A 16796-nucleotide genomic window follows, 5' to 3' on the forward strand; every position below is an offset into this window, starting at 1 on the left:
TTCCCACTCCAATGAGTGCAACATTAGGGAAAACATTGGATAGCGTAAGAGTAACAATTACTATTCCCACTCCAGAGAGTGCAACAGTAGGGGAAACGTTGGATAACGGGTGGGTAAACCTTACTATTCCCACTCCAGTGAGTGGAACAGTAGGGAAAGCGTTGGATAGCGTATGGGTAAAAATTACTATTCCAACTCCAGTGAGTGGAACAGTAGGGAAAGTGTTGGATAGCGTATGGGTAAAAATTACTATTCCAACTCCAGAGGTTGCAACAGTAGGGAAAACATTGGATAGCGTAGGGGGAAAAAATACTATTCCCACTCCAGAGAGTGCAACATTAGGGAAAGCGTTGGATAGCGTAAAATTAAAATTACTATTCCCACTCCAGAGAGTGCAACAGTAGAGAAAACGTTGGATAGCGGGTGGGTAAAAATTACTATTCCAACTCCAGTGAGTGGAACAGTAGGGAAAGCGTTGGATAGCGGGTATGTAAAAATTACTATTCCCACTCCAATGAGTGCAACATTAGGGAAAACATTGGATAGCGTAAGAGTAACAATTACTATTCCCACTCCAGAGAGTGCAACAGTAGGGAAAGCGTTGGATAGCGTATGGGTAAAAATTACTATTCCAACTCCAGTGAGTGGAACAGTAGGGAAAGCGTTGGATAGCGTATGGGTAAAAATTACTATTCCAACTCCAGAGGGTGCAACAGTAGGGAAAGCGTTGGACAGCGTAGGGAGAAAAATTACTATTCCAACTCCAAAGGGTTCAACAGTAGGGAATGCCATATTAATAAATATTTACAAAATATATTACACATAAAAAATTGTAATTATTTACAATTAAATTACTTCCCACCCTATTCCCCTATAAACCCACAACCCACTCTGGTAACTAAAACATAACATTTAATAATAATTAACATTAATTACCAATTACATAAATATTTTATCAATTAAAATAATTAATTGCCAATTAATAATTAAATAAAACAATTAATTAATTACAATTAAATTACTTCCCACCCTATTCCCCTATAAACCCACAACCCGCTCTGGTACTAAAACATAACATTTAATAAAAATTAACATTAATTACCAATTAAATAATTAATTTATCAATTAAAATAATTAATTACCAATTAATTATTACAATTAAATTACTTCCCACCCTATTCCCCTATAAACCCACAACCCGCTCCGGTACTAAAACATATAATTTACTTAAAAATACATTTATTAATATATAAAAATAATACACATATAATATAAATTAATTTAAATACTTTACAAAAACATATAACACATACATAATAAAAATCTAAAAAATAATACAAATATCGATATTAATAACATCGAAATTAGTTACATCGATATATATGCTATCGATATTACTAACTTCGATATTACTTACATCGATATAAATGATTTCGATATTACTTACCTCAGGGTCGATATTCTGTCCTACGATATTCTTGACATCGATATTCTGTACCTTCGAAATTTTAAACACGATATTTTGGTAGGTCGAAATTTTCAACTCGATATTTTGACTGTGTACCGGGTCGGATACAGGAACCAGGTCGTCCCAGAGAAAAAGTTACTTCCAGACGTCAACGACCTTCAATGAAGCAGGCAATGCGACTGGCGTCGAGACAAGAGGCTCACGTTAACGATGTTAAGATAAAGCCTCGGTGAAATCTTTGGTTTTAGGCAGGAAAAGCTCAGGCAGAAGAGGTTCACGTTTTCTCGCTGCGGACGTCTTGTGTTGATTGGTTGTCCTTTGATGATGGCACTGATGGAGCTGCGGTTTGTAATCTAAGAGGGCTTGTGTCGATTGATTCCATAATCATGGGAAGAACGTACCTGAAGACACAGCGAAGTAAGGTCTAGTCGCGATGTACTCTCGTCAGATCAGCTGGCAGGTTAATCCTGGTCTCCTGATGGTTCTCCAGGTAAGAAGCTTGTAGAAAGCTCTTAGGTCCCAGGTTTTCCCAGGAGGTAAGAAGGAGTATACTTTGACACAGTCAAGGGACCCAGGCTTCAGAAACAGCACTTGGGGTGTGTCAAGACTCACTCCAGCATAAGCCAGAAGCAGGATCCAGGGACGGTCTGGTTGGAACTGATCAGATGGTGTATTCAGGAAAAGCACGCTTTTTGTGTGTCCCTGTAGCTTAACAGGAGGTCAGCCAACTGATCCTTGGAGTCCACTTCTTTGTCATGGGTTTAAATGGAAGCAGGGATACCACACGTATGCCTGTCACTAGCCTATGGGTGGGGATGATTCCTGGCCCCACCCTAACCAATAGTGAAAAGGTTACCAGGGGAAACCTTACCCAAGTTTGCAGCACTTCCTGTGTGCTCTAATGCAAACAATCCCAGAGTGCCTCTCTCCACCTATATCTAACACAGCAGAACCCTTCTCCCCTGTGCAAGGCTCCTGTGCCTGCCCTAGAGGTGTCGCCAGGGAAATAAACAACCCCATCTCTATAGATTCTCAAAACCAGTTCTGATGGCAGCGCCTCTCCCCTTGGGATTGTTGCCTGTCTGACTAGAGGTACACAGGAGGTGGCAGGACCATGTTTTAGCTAACTGACTGTGACTGGTATGCCTCTTTGGAGTGAATTTAGTTCCTGGGCACAGCGCAGATGGTCATCCTGTCAGAGGAACAGAACGCCTCCCCGCACCCATGGTCTTTGTCTCAGATCTGGGAGAAAGTTCAAACTTCAACAAAGGTTCTATTCTGCTCCTGGGTGACAGCTAAAAGCTCATGTAAATGGGCTTTTAAAGGCTTTAGGAGGGCAAAAGGTGATGTTGGCTTTTGTGCAATGTTTAGTACAAAGCAGACAAAACCAATAAATTGGGCTTGTAATAAATATTTTAAAAAGTCAAAAGAATGAACGTGTAGGTGTTTCCAAAGTAGAGATAATAATATTGAATGTTAATATTATGTCCCAATGCTTTCCTATGGAATAGACTAATCCTACTAATGTGAAATAACTTTAAGGGCTTTGCCAATCTAAGGACATGTTTTACATTAAACCTTTACACGTCCTGCTTTTAAATAGCAAGCACCCTGTTTTATTAGACATTAAGGCCTACGTAGGGGTGACTTATTAATATATAAAAGGATGGTATAGGCCTGTCAATTTGCCAATCAAAAAAATGCCCCTACAAAAGTGCCTGTATGTGATCTGCAGACACACCCCGAAGCCTGCACTGTTCAAACTCTGCTTCATGTGCTTGTTTCTTACTATATGCAGATGCACGTGATTGATGCCTGATAATGTAACTCTGCCTGTCTCTTTGACTTTTTGTTTAACCCATTGGGCTCTTATGCAAGTTATCAAAACCTCCATGCATGCAACACACACATATTTACACACTTGATCACAAAACAGTAAATTATAAAGAGATTCATAGAAGAGAGTGCATGCTATTTCCTGAACAGTTACACTGTGGCAGTGTCTAGTATTGCAAATGGCAATAAGAAAAAGGGTCAAACAAACCCTGTACTCTCAAAGAACTAGGATATACAAGCCAATATTACAGAAAGTGTTCCAATAGGTAATTATTTACAAATACATGACAGGTTGGTAGGCACAAGGGTCCCTACTACCAACAATGTAAAGTGAGAGAATTGGAAAAAAGATTCAAATTTAATGATTGGATTAATCATATTAAACAACCCCTCATATGACTATTTCAACAAGTAACAAGGTGCTACATGGGCCGGTGCAGTGCAAGTGAAGTCAAGTGAAGGGATGTGCATAGATATATACAGCACCTAACACAATTTAAGAAATCAACCAACAGGATAAGATTTCAAGATACGAGAATATAAAAAATCTCATCAAAGCATAGTTTTTGGGAAGGGTACCTTCAACAAATGAACATGTGGTTGAGATGTATTGGTCCTTGTGCCTACCAACCTGTCATGCCTTTGTAAATAATTGTCTACTGGAACACTTTCTATAATAGTGCAAATGTATCACTATTTGGTGTAATTTGTGTTTTTGCAAATAATATTGACTAATTAAAAATACATAAAAAGCTATAATTTCATAAGCCTTTACCTGGAGGCAGGCCAAGAGAATCAAACTTATCCCCAGCTTCCTCCATAAGTCTGTTTAGGGCCCGTTCTTCTTCAGCGGTGGCTCGAGCTCGTGCCTGAATGATGTGTCTCTCCACCTTGTCTGCTTCTGCCATGAGACGGTCATGCTCAGTGCGAATCTGGTCAAATGACAGAGTAAAAAGGAAATAACACACTCTCTGTCTCCTACTATTTAAGTTAATCGATTTTTGGTTTAGGTGGTATTTCAACGAGAATAGATTGTGCAAATGAACTTGAGGAGTGACTTTTGTGGTGAGATCATTATGGACACTGCTTCCAGTCCTGGACTTTTGTGTGATAACCATATGCATTCTGGGTACTTTAGTCTTATTTTGCTTTAACTGAACTGATTAGGCTGACAAACTTGAAATAATTGATTTGTAGGTGAAAAGTTCTGGACTGGAAAAAGTGTCCATAATTATGTGAAGTGAGGTGGTCACTTTACACTCAAGACTATGCTTCTGCCTGCCACACCTAGTGGTCTGTAAAAAAACTGTTATATTGGTGCATGTAAATTGATTGATTTGATTGGCTACATACCTTAACTTTGTGACAGTTATAGCTTACTGATATTCCATATCGTGGATTTCCCTCAGTAAAGCGCCCAGATCTCTCCATTTGCCCAATCTTATTTTAAATTACACTAAAATGTACTTGGGCTAACAATTATTCTGGAATTATATAACACTTATATGGAAGTAGCCAGCCGGGCAACTCCTGTATATATTGTAAGAAAGTTCCCGCATATATGTGCCTTGGGAAATATCCAATGTAAATTTAACCAGAAATATTTTCTCATACACAAATCACAATATGCTTGTTAACACTTGTTGGAAAACCAGCAGAAGTGAAAGGAAGCCCTGTTAGGCCAATTGGAAAAGCATCTCGCACCATGGGACCTCCAGTCATATCACACAAATGACCCACAGTCGCCTAAGCCCTCATCGGTGCAATATTTGGTACTGATGTGGCTAGGGGAAGAGAAAAGCGTTGAAACCTGAGAGAATAAACAGGAATTTGACAGTCCTGTTTCTATTCTTGTCCTACTAGTGCCTTCATGATCCCTGTGGCCATGTGAGTCCTGTGCTCATTGTGCCATGGGCCTCAAGATGGGGATGCTTGTGTTCCCTTCTAGAGGGAGCCTCGCCTGGCAGTTTGGGACAGATGGTTCCCATGAAGAGCAGGTTCAGTACTGATTTGAATAAGGCAGGACACTCTCTTGAGTGGCTCATTGGCCACAAGAATTGCTGAACTGGGATGTGGCTCTAGGGATCGCAAGTGGCTCAGATTAATTCAAACTTTCCAACAATCCATCACCTTGTTGTTTGTTGTAGGGGTAGCAAATGGCAGCAAAAGCAAGCCAAAGGTTGCAGCTGCTACCCATATTAATGTCATGAAGAAAGCTAATTAGAAAAAATATTAAATCCGATACCCTTGTTTTAGGGTTGAATAAAAATATGGAATGTGATTTTTATCACTTTTTCCTCTTTACAACAATAACGTACACTTCACTATACAGTCAATCTATTTAAAATTGGCACCACACAAATAACTTTTAGGTCAGAGGAATACCAATCATTGTAAATCATATTTTTGCTGAGAAAATATTAAAGTTTAATAAATGTATTTTCAAAATATTTTATAAGCACAATAAAGCATTTGAAGAAGCGCAGTCCACTTTAAAGAGACTGAAAGCACAATGCTCTATAGGCATTTGTCAACATTATTTGCCACCCACCTGAATATGTGCTTACCAATCAAGTTATTCAAATCAAGACGACATCTACATTAATAGGAGTATAAGGGCTTTCCTTCAATTCTTCCACTCTTCTATAAATCTAAACAAAGAGTATATATCTTTTTTAAGATTTTGAAAGAACTGTTCCTCGGTAAGCCTATTTCACTGTGACTTAATACAAGGACTTCAAAAATATATAATATTGCATAGTAATTTAGGAACAGATAAAGTTACGCCGAGAGCTAGAACTAGGCAGTCTATTCCAGCTGCAATACAGAGCTGCTCCTCTCTCTAAAGTTTCATTTATTAAATTGTAAAGGATGTTTTTATTGTGGTAAGTCTACGGAAACCCCAACATATGAACACAACTGTGAATTCTATATGTGGACGCTACTTGACACTTTGCTGGTATATCGAGGATCTTTTGGAAACCTTCACTCCTCGCGGAACCCGCTTCGCGGGTCCCGCATCGTCACTGCTCCTGCACCGGACTTTTGGAGGCTGCTGTGGGTGACTGACAGGGCTGCAGGGCTGCGAGCGCTGGGACCGGGACTCGATATCCCAGGAGTCCCGGCAACCCCGAGGCCGCCACACCTGGCCCTCTCTCCCTGATTGCCCCGCCCCACCCGTACATCGTAAAAAGCCCTGCCTGCTGCTCAATCGTGGGACGCTACTTGACACTTTGCTGGTATATCGAGGATCTTTTGGAAACCTTCACTCCTCGCAGGACCCGCTTCGCTGGTCCCGCATCGTCACTGCTCCTGCACCGGACTTTTGGAGGCTGCTGTGGGTGACTGACTGGGCTGCAGGGCTGCAAGCGCTGGGACCGGGACTCGATATCCCAGGAGTCCCGGCAACCCCGAGGCCGCCACACCTGGCCCGCTCTCCCTGATTGCCCCGCCCCACCCGTACATCGTAAAAAGCCCTGCCTGCTGCTCAATCGTGGGACGCTACTTGACACTTTGCTGGTATATCGAGGATCTTTTGGAAACCTTCACTCCTCGCGGAACCCGCTTCGCGGGTCCCGCATCGTCACTGCTCCTGCACCGGACTTTTGGAGGCTGCTGTGGGTGACTGACAGGGCTGCAGGGCTGCGAGCGCTGGGACCGGGACTCGATATCCCAGGAGTCCCGGCAACCCCGAGGCCACCACACCTGGCCCGCTCACCCTGATTGCCCCGCCCCACCCGTACATCGTAAAAAGCCCTGCCTGCTGCTCAATCGTGGGACGCTACTTGACACTTTGCTGGTATATCGAGGATCTTTTGAAAACCTTCACTCCTCGCGGAACCCGCTTCGCGGGTCCCGCATCGTCACTGCTCCTGCACCAGACTTTTGGAGGCTGCTGTGGGTGACTGACAGGGCTGCAGGGCTGCGAGCGCTGGGACCGGGACTCGATATCCCAGGAGTCCCGGCAACCCCGAGGCCGCCACACCTGGCCCGCTCTCCCTGATTGCCCCGCCTCACCCGTACATCGTAAAAAGCCCTGCCTGCTGCTCAATCGTGGGACGCTACTTGACACTTTGCTGGTATATCGAGGATCTTTTGGAAACCTTCACTCCTCGCGGAACCCGCTTCGCGGGTCTCGCATCGTCACTGCTCCTGCACCGGACTTTTGGAGGCTGCTATGGGTGACTGACAGGGCTGCAGGGCTGCGAGCGCTGGGACCGAGACTCGATATCCCAGGAGTCCCGGCAACCCCGAGGCCGCCACACCTGGCCCTCTCTCCCTGATTGCCCCGCCCCACCCGTACATCGTAAAAAGCCCTGCCTGCTGCTCAATCGTGGGACGCTACTTGACACTTTGCTGGTATATCGAGGATCTTTTGGAAACCTTCACTCCTTGCGGAACCCGCTTCGCGGGTCCCGCATCGTCACTGCTCCTGCACCGGACTTTTGGAGGCTGCTTTGGGTGACTGACAGGGCTGCAGGGCTGCGAGCGCTGGGACCGGGACTCGATATCCCAGGAGTCCCGGCAACCCCGAGGCCGCCACACCTGGCCCTCTCTCCCTGATTGCCCCGCCCCACCCGTACATCGTAAAAAGCCCTGCCTGCTGCTCAATCGTGGGACGCTACTTGACACCTTGCTGGTATATCGAGGATCTTTTGGAAACCTTCACTCCTCGCGGAACCCGCTTCGCTGGTCCCGCATCGTCACTGCTCCTGCACCGGACTTTTGGAGGCTGCTGTGGGTGACTGACAGGGCTGCAGGGCTGCGAGCGCTGGGACCGGGACTCGATATCCCAGGAGTCCCGGCAACCCCGAGGCCGCCACACCTGGCCCGCTCTCCCTGATTGCCCCGCCCCACCCGTACATCGTAAAAAGCCCTGCCTGCTGCTCAATCGTGGGACGCTACTTGACACTTTGCTGGTATATCGAGGATCTTTTGGAAACCTTCACTCCTCGCGGAACCCGCTTCGCGGGTCCCGCCTCGTCACTGCTCCTGCACCGGACTTTTGGAGGCTGCTGTGGGTGACTGACAGGGCTGCAGGGCTGCGAGCGCTGGGACCGGGACTCGATATCCCAGGAGTCCCGGCAACCCCGAGGCCGCCACACCTGGCCCGCTCACCCTGATTGCCCCGCCCCACCCGTACATCGTAAAAAGCCCTGCCTGCTGCTCAATCGTGGGACACTACTTGACACTTTGCTGGTATATCGAGGATCTTTTGAAAACCTTCACTCCTCGCGGAACCCGCTTCGCGGGTCCCGCATCGTCACTGCTCCTGCACCGGACTTTTGGAGGCTGCTGTGGGTGACTGACAGGGCTGCAGGGCTGCGAGCGCTGGGACCGGGACTCGATATCCCAGGAGTCCCGGCAACCCCGAGGCCGCCACACCTGGCCCGCTCTCCCTGATTGCCCCGCCCCACCCGTACATCGTAAAAAGCCCTGCCTGCTGCTCAATCGTGGGACGCTACTTGACACTTTGCTGGTATATCGAGGATCTTTTGGAAAGCTTTACTCCTCGCGGAACCCGCTTCGCGGGTCTCGCATCGTCACTGCTCCTGCACCGGACTTTTGGAGGCTGCTGTGGGTGACTGACAGGGCTGCAGGGCTGCGAGCGCTGGGACCGGGACTCGATATCCCAGGAGTCCCGGCAACCCCGAGGCCGCCACACCTGGCCCGCTCTCCCTGATTGCCCCGCCCCACCCGTACATCGTAAAAAGCCCTGCCTGCTGCTCAATCGTGGGACGCTACTTGACACTTTGCTGGTATATCGAGGATCTTTTGTAAACCTTCACTCCTCGCGGAACCCGCTTCGTGGGTCCCGCATCGTCACTGCTCCTGCACCGGACTTTTGGAGGCTGCTGTGGGTGACTGACAGGGCTGCAGGGCTGCGAGCGCTGGGACCGGGACTCGATATCCCAGGAGTCCCGGCAACCCCGAGGCCGCCACACCTGGCCCGCTCTCCCTGATTGCCCCGCCCCACCCGTACATCGTAAAAAGCCCTGCCTGCTGCTCAATCGTGGGACGCTACTTGACACTTTGCTGGTATATCGAGGATCTTTTGGAAACCTTCACTCCTCGCGGAACCCGCTTCGCGGGTCCCGCATCGTCACTGCTCCTGCACCGGACTTTTGGAGGCTGCTGTGGGTGACTGACAGGGCTGCAGGGCTGCGAGCGCTGGGACCGGGACTCGATATCCCAGGAGTCCCGGCAACCCCGAGGCCGCCACACCTGGCCCGCTCTCCCTGATTGCCCCACCCATACATCAACAGGCTCAACCTATTTAAGTAACCGTAAACCCCACTGCGCGGGAGCGCGCTGGGGCGCGCAGGTGCGCCCGGGGCGAAGCCCGGGCAAAGGGCGGGCCGTCTAAGGCCATCCAAGGACGAAAAAGGACGGGACGGGCCAGCCCCCTTACATTTGTTTCTCAGTAAGAGACGTACTTCCGTACCAATACCTATTGGACATTAGTTAGAGTCTGTTGAACTATAAGACATTGGTTTTGTATATTGTTAATCGTGTCCATACTTTGAAGATCTTACCCTTGTATTATCATGTCCTCAGATACAGGGAAATCACGAAATATAACTGTTAACACGTCAAAAGGGGCAGTCACAGGTACAATAGATCAATTTTTTAAACTGGTGACTATTGTCCTGGAGAAGGAAATTGCCGACACAGAAAAGCACCTATCATTGGATCTGGTAACCGGCAAACACTCCTCTCTAGGACAAATTGGGAAAGCCATCTCACCAGGGGTGATTGACTTAGAACTTCTGAGTGATAATGCTTCCCCCACTGACAATATTTCCTCCACTGTTTTAGGGGCCGTAGGGGACGAGGGAAATAATAGGATTAATTCCCATGGTGTGACGTCCCTCGCTGATTCCCTAGTTAGCCCTAATACATCAAGGCTATCCAGTTCACCCAAATTATCTGTATCCTCCCCAGTACCCATAGAACAAGTAGAGAACCAACCGAAAAAAAGAAAGAGACGAGGTTCTCTTTCTTTGTCAGGTATGGCCACAAAAGAGAAACCCAACATTCTGGCCCCAACGTCGCTCTTAAGTCAAATAATCCATCTATAATGACTAATACATTAGGGCCATCTCCTGACCAAAACTTGGAGGGCGAACTCCTCACTAAAATAGAGGTCATGGTGAAGTCACTTCTACTTCCTCTGTTAGAGAGAACCAGACTAATAAGTACACACTTAGATAAGCTGGGCAAGCAAATAGAAGGGAACACCATGGCCTTAACTAAATTGGCAATGCTACATCCTAAAAGCTCTACTACTAATCTTGTTGTCCCCTCCATTTCGCTCTCAGAGCAACCATCTACCAGTGGTGTACCTGCGAAATCCGGTACTACGCAGGGGAAAAAAGCACTGGCTAAATCATCTAAGGAAATATCCAATAAAGAAAAGCCCAAGCCCCCTGTAAGCAACCAAGTAAAAAATGGAGAGACTCAAACTGGCAGTGAAAAAAAGGAAGGAGAGAAAAGAGAAGTAGAAACGAACCTCCCTCCTGCAATGAATAACCCACCTATGAAAAATAGACTAGATAAGGAGAAGGGGGAACAGTTACCTCAGCGTTTAAATAGATCAACGACTAGGATAGTAGATCTACCCCCTGAATCGGCCCCATACACAATCATTATGACCGGGGTGCCGGAATTAGCAGAGGGGGTTAGAGAAAACTACCATGCTTTAAAAAATAAAACTATCTATTGGCTGAAGCAAAATAGACCTCTTCCCGCGCACATAAATGGGGAAATTTTAACAGTAAGAGGCGCGATCTGGGTGGGATTAAGACCAAAAGATAAGAGGGGGGACGTAATAATCATCAACTTTAAGGACCATAGAGCAGTGAGGTGCATTGGCGACTGGTATGAAGCCATAGGGGGTGATAATATTTCTACACACTATGTCAGCTACTTCTACCCGCGAGAACTGATAACACACCTAAAACAGAATCCAGCTAAAAGGTTTCACTCAGACCGGAGAGAAGGGGGCTATCAACCCTCTCAGAAAATTTTTTATAACCAACCTTTCCAAACAGTTTATCCCCAGTCACAATGGGGGTTTCAGAATAATAACTATCAACCATACCAGGGGTTTAACGTACCTACTTTTAACCATTTTTCAATGCTGTTTGGGCTGGATGAAGTAGATTGACTTGGCAGGGAACAACCCTCTCCAGTAAAATACACTTTGGCAGAATCTATTAACTTGCAGGGTGATACTAATTTGAAAGGTACTATAGAAAGACAACAAACAAAATGTGACACCCAATTGGTCCTACTGAACCCAATACCCGCAAGGGGGGGAGAAAATCTTATCCTAGGGAATATACAAAGCAGTATACCAGATCCAATAAGGGAGGAAAGGCAATTGGTACTGGAGACCTCTGTTTTAAATAAGGCTAGTAGTATGAACGAAAGATCAGACCCCGGAATGAAAGGAATAAAACTACAAACTATGTTCTGGAACATTGCGGGTCTTCGAGTAAAAATCGTGGATGGAAGTGCCCTAGATTTTGTCCAAGACTATCAAGTAATATGCCTACAGGAGACTTGGCTCACTATAGAAATGCACCTGACAGGGTATAAAACATATTTTTCCCCAGCAATCGCAGGCACCTATGGCAGGGCAAAGGGTGGGCTAATGATCTACATAGCGAACACCATACCGGGCCTAGAAATCACAGTGCTTAGTTTAGAACCAAACTATCAGATATTGAGATTGTCTTTTCAGATGAAGAGGGCTATCCTACTTGTAAATATGTATGACAATCTTGCAGAAAGCGAGAGAGTAAAAACACTTGGGGCTCTCCGCAAGAAACTTTCTACTTGGTCAAAACAGTCACAAGGCTTAGAACCCCCAAGTATTGTGTGGGGGGGTGACTTCAATCACCACCCCTGCAAGAGGAATAACAGTAACATCTGTGGTATAGGGGAGGAAATAGATGACCAAATAACTCACTTCAGCCACTCCGTGGTGGGAGATTTTTTAAACGAAACTCTATCTGAATTGGACTTGGTGATACTAAATGAAGCGAAAACCCCTTGTGGGCAGTTGGAGCCAACCTACCTGGGAAGGGGTTGTGAGTCAACAATTGATTATATACTGATCACAGCAACTCTTGGAAATAAGGCCCAGAGATTCAGAGTGTTAATAAATACTCTGAGTGATCATGCTGCTCTGGGCTTTGACTTATTTATAGATCAGGGGCACTTATCAGCACAGTTTTTAATGACCGCTCTAGCCCAGAACAATATACATTTAACAAAAACAAATGGTTATACCCTAGGATGGGGAAAGATAGATCCCGTAGAACTAACATATAAGGTGGTAACTGCGGCATACCCGGCAATACTGAAGTGTCTAGACCCTGATATAGGGGAAGAGGGAGTCCTAGAAAATTTTAGGGTGATCCTGGATAAGGTAAATGAATGCTTAATAAGAAAGCAAAAAGGTAAAAAAGGAGAAAAAAAAGGGTGGTTTAATCACAATTGTTCAGTGGCCCACAAAACTTTAAAAATAGCACTAACAAAAGCTGTTAGAGACCATGAGGAGGTTAGGACCTTGAGAAGGTCATATAGATTGCCATGTAAAGCAAGAAAAGAGGAATTGAAGAAAGCCCTATGGAACCAACTTCATGAGAGCTCACTTAAGAAATAGCGAATTGTTTTGGAAGGTGGTGAAAGCTCCCTTTCTGATGGATACTAATAACCATCCAAAAGTAGAAGTAGCTATTGAAGGACCAATATGGGTAAACAATTTTTCAAATATTTTCGGTAAACCTTCAGAAGTAGATTTAACTGAGAGAATTAACCTGAATAATCAGGTTAACCCGTTCCCAATTGCACTAGACTTTGGACTCCATGAAGTAATAAACGCAGTAAAAACGAGCAAAAGCGGAAAAGCTCCTGGTCCAGATGGGGTACCAGTTGACTTTTTTAAATTTAAATTAGATCTGTGGGCTCCAATATTAAAGAGGGTGTTTGATGCTACAATGAAATGTGGGCTAATTACATCTTGGACCCAATCAATTTTGGTACCCATATTTAAGAAAGGAAATAGGGAGGACGTGTCCTGTTATCGCCCGATCTCGCTCCTGGATTCGCTGGGGAAAGTACTGGGCAGAGTGGTACTCCAGCGCCTACAGGAGTGGGCGGACGATACCGGGACTCTTTCAGATATTCAGTTTGGCTTCCGAGAGGGCTTCGGTACAACAGAGCAAGCCCTGAATTTGGCCCTATTGATGGGGAAGTACGTGTCGGCAAAGCGGGGTAGGCTGTACATGGTCTATGTCGACCTATCCGCAGCTTTCGACTGCGTCTCCCATGCAAAACTGTGGTCAGCTCTCATCGATATGGGAATAGATTTAGTCCTGGTAACCTTTCTCAGAGAATTATATTCCAATGCTTCATCCAGGGTGCGTTTCGGAGTGCAGGGTGAACTATCAGAGTCATTCACAGTGGAGCGCGGCGTCAGGCAGGGTTGTGTGCTGGCCTCCTTTCTCTTCTCCCTTTATACTAATGGTCTCGAGGTAGAGATGTTGAAGGGGGGCCAGGACCTCCCCCGAGTGAAAGATCGCCTGGTGCCTGCGCTCCTATACGCAGATGATGCGGTGATATTAGCACGCACCCCACGGGAGCTACAGAAAGCACTGAATAGGTACGCAAAATTCATGGGTAGTTTGGACCTCCACATAAATATAAAAAAGACTTATGTCATGGTGGCAGGTCAAGGAAAGAAACAGGGGAAGAGCATTTTTCTTGACAATGAAAAAATAGAACCAACCGCCCAATACCCTTATTTGGGGATTATGATGGACAAGAAGCTTAACTGGAAAGCGGCTATAGAAGCCCGCAAACATCAACTTCTGCGAGCAATTGCTGCTCTTATAAAATTCGCACAGAAGTTAGGAAAGAGGCCACCAGTAGAGCTGCTCCGCATCTACAAAGCAAAGTGTCATTCCACCGCACTTTATGGGGCGGGTCTGTGGGGACATAAAAATACAAAAACCCTACAGGTAGCAGAGAACACCTTCATGAGATTTCTTTTGGCAGTCCCTAAACGAGTATCCACCTTTACATGCCATGCAGAGCTAGGAATGCCCCACATTGAGGATTTGGCAAGGATCGAACCCATACTGCTTTGGCGTCGTATTTGGACGTCAACGAAAAATTCCTTCACAAAAGAGATTGTGGCAGATTGTATGCTACTGGACTATGCGGAGAAAATAGAATGGCTGAGATATGTAAAAAATCTTCTTACTGATCTGGGGACGGCCAAATATTACTTTAACCCTGAAACAATTGCTGAAATCCCGAAGAAAGATCTAAAAATAAGGGCTTTGAGCCATATAGAAGAACTACGTATCAGCACAGAGATAAAGAAACCCTCAGTTCAACATTCCTTGACAGTCATGACTACTGTAGAAATGGAACCATATTTGACATATGTCGAGTCACAATTTGAGCGGTTCTTACTGGCAAGATTTAGGTTAAACATTTTTCATAGGGTTGTAGCTTTTCCTAACAGAAATAGCTGGGACTAATGCTTAACGGTGTGCCCCGGTGACGAAATGTCTGAACAATCAACGATCCACACTGTAACGTTCGGCAAATATTATACTGTACGCCGTAAGCTATGGTTAATTCCCCTTCTGAGAACTTTGGGCCTTAGAAGATGCCGCCCGCCATGTTGTGGTTGCAATTTTTGAGCTCTGAATTGACCTGTAAAACTGTGAGCACGTTTTTAAAATGTATTTTTAAACATAGAGTAAATCTTTAATAAGATAATGTCTGAACAACGGGGGGAAAAGAATAAGGGAACCCGTTTTAAATGTAAATATATTAATTCTGTCTTAATTTTTGAGAAAATGAATTTTAAATGTTATATCTGAGGAATAATGGCTAGTTTGATATCTATATGAAATGTACTGTGGAAACTCTTTTATGGTTTTTTATGTAATTTGAAAACCGAATAAAGATTTACTTACTTACTTACTAGTCATTTTCTGTTGCCTGGACTCAGTAGACCCTTCCCCCACAAACCCTTCTTTACATGAATTTGTGTGCCACTATGTTTATTTCCCTAGGACTTCCTGTTTCAAGGCACACTTCCATGTAGGCTGTATATTGATGAGGCTGTACACTGAACCAGCAAGCCGGTTATGCCTTCCTAAAAAAAAGTCAATTTCTTTCTCAACATAATCCTGTTATTCTTAGTTAGGTGAGGAGAGGGGGAGGGAAGGTGGTGGCCGGGAGCGGGAAAGGATCAACAATGAATTGCTTACAATTCCTTTCAATAATCTTTTATTCTGAAGGGGGATGGGATTCAAGTGTCTGTTTGAAGGTAATATGTGCACATTATCTTCTGACAATTTACATTACATGTGGAAAGCTCTGAATTTACCTTTTGCAGTTCATCCACAAACTTCTCATGATACGCGTTGTCTCCTCCCCGAGATTTGAAATAATGATCTCCTTTGTCCTTCCCTATGACTTCACCAGTGTACAGGTTCTTAAATATGCTGGTCAGCAGATGAGAAATGTCCTGACAATAAAGAGTGCACAAAATTACGCTGCTTATTATGCCTCAAATTTGTAATCGTACTTGGATACGTTTGAAACACTTTTGGCTACACAGTGGAATTGGTGTGGCACAAGTAAGCAGAGAACTTATTTAGGATCAAATGTATAAAACTGAATAATCTTATCAGTCATGAATGTTCATCGTTCGATCTGTTAGTGCAAAGTTATCTTCTAAATGTTGTTGAAACTACCACACTATAAGATGTCAATAGAAACTATAAAATGTCGAGAGAATCCACCTAGTAATTTTCTTTACCATATGGCTAACATGGGGGCTTTTGGATTCTCCTCCATATTTATCACTTTTTGTTGATTACATAAAAGATCTTAAAGATATCCAGCCACGGCTCATGCAGGTAAGAGTGGCCCCACCGTTCTTACCTGCACGAGCAGCGGCTGAAGCTATCTGGTTATGGATGGGGCATGAGTGTCCATCAGCATAGTCTTGCACTTAATAATGGTTAGACTAGTTTTTCCAAAATGTCCAAGTTCATCAATTATTGTTTTCTTGTACTTCACGCCTTTGGAATGAAGAGCCATATAATATGTAGTCAAAGACTTTGCAATTCACAGGGTTTGCAACCACAAATGGTTTTTGGTATGCACTAAACCTATTTGACGTTTCAATAAGGGATCACCATATAGCGAAATGAGTTTAGATAGAGGTCTGTTTATTTGTTTATTATTTATTTATTTTATAATTTTACTAGCCCAAGTAAATGATCGCTGGTTCCGTATTGGGCCAATGCAGCAAATGAAGAATCCCATTCCAAGGAGTCAAAGACCTTCTAGAGGTCCAGTACCAAACAGCCAGATCATGGCCAGTTGGTGGGGGGGTACTTCATGATCCTATAGAAACTGCGGAGTTTCAAGGTAGTATTGCTTGTAGGGA

At 44.9% G+C, this 16796-nt stretch overlaps 1 protein-coding gene across 2 annotated transcripts in view; it reads right to left on the reverse strand.

Moving 5' to 3' along the window:
- DLEC1 (DLEC1 cilia and flagella associated protein) overlaps positions 1–16796 on the reverse strand; it is a 691969-nt gene that overhangs the window by 638207 nt on the left and 36966 nt on the right. For both annotated transcript variants that reach the window (XM_078665272.1, XM_078665271.1), the window contains 2 exons: positions 15726–15866; positions 4080–4236 (listed from right to left, as the gene is read on the reverse strand). In XM_078665272.1, the coding sequence (XP_078521398.1) occupies positions 4080–4236; positions 15726–15866 (298 nt within the window). The remainder of the gene's footprint in view (positions 1–4079; positions 4237–15725; positions 15867–16796) is intronic.

Source organism: Lissotriton helveticus, chromosome 10 (genome assembly GCF_964261635.1).
Source record: "Lissotriton helveticus chromosome 10, aLisHel1.1, whole genome shotgun sequence".
NCBI lineage: Eukaryota > Metazoa > Chordata > Amphibia > Caudata > Salamandridae > Lissotriton > Lissotriton helveticus.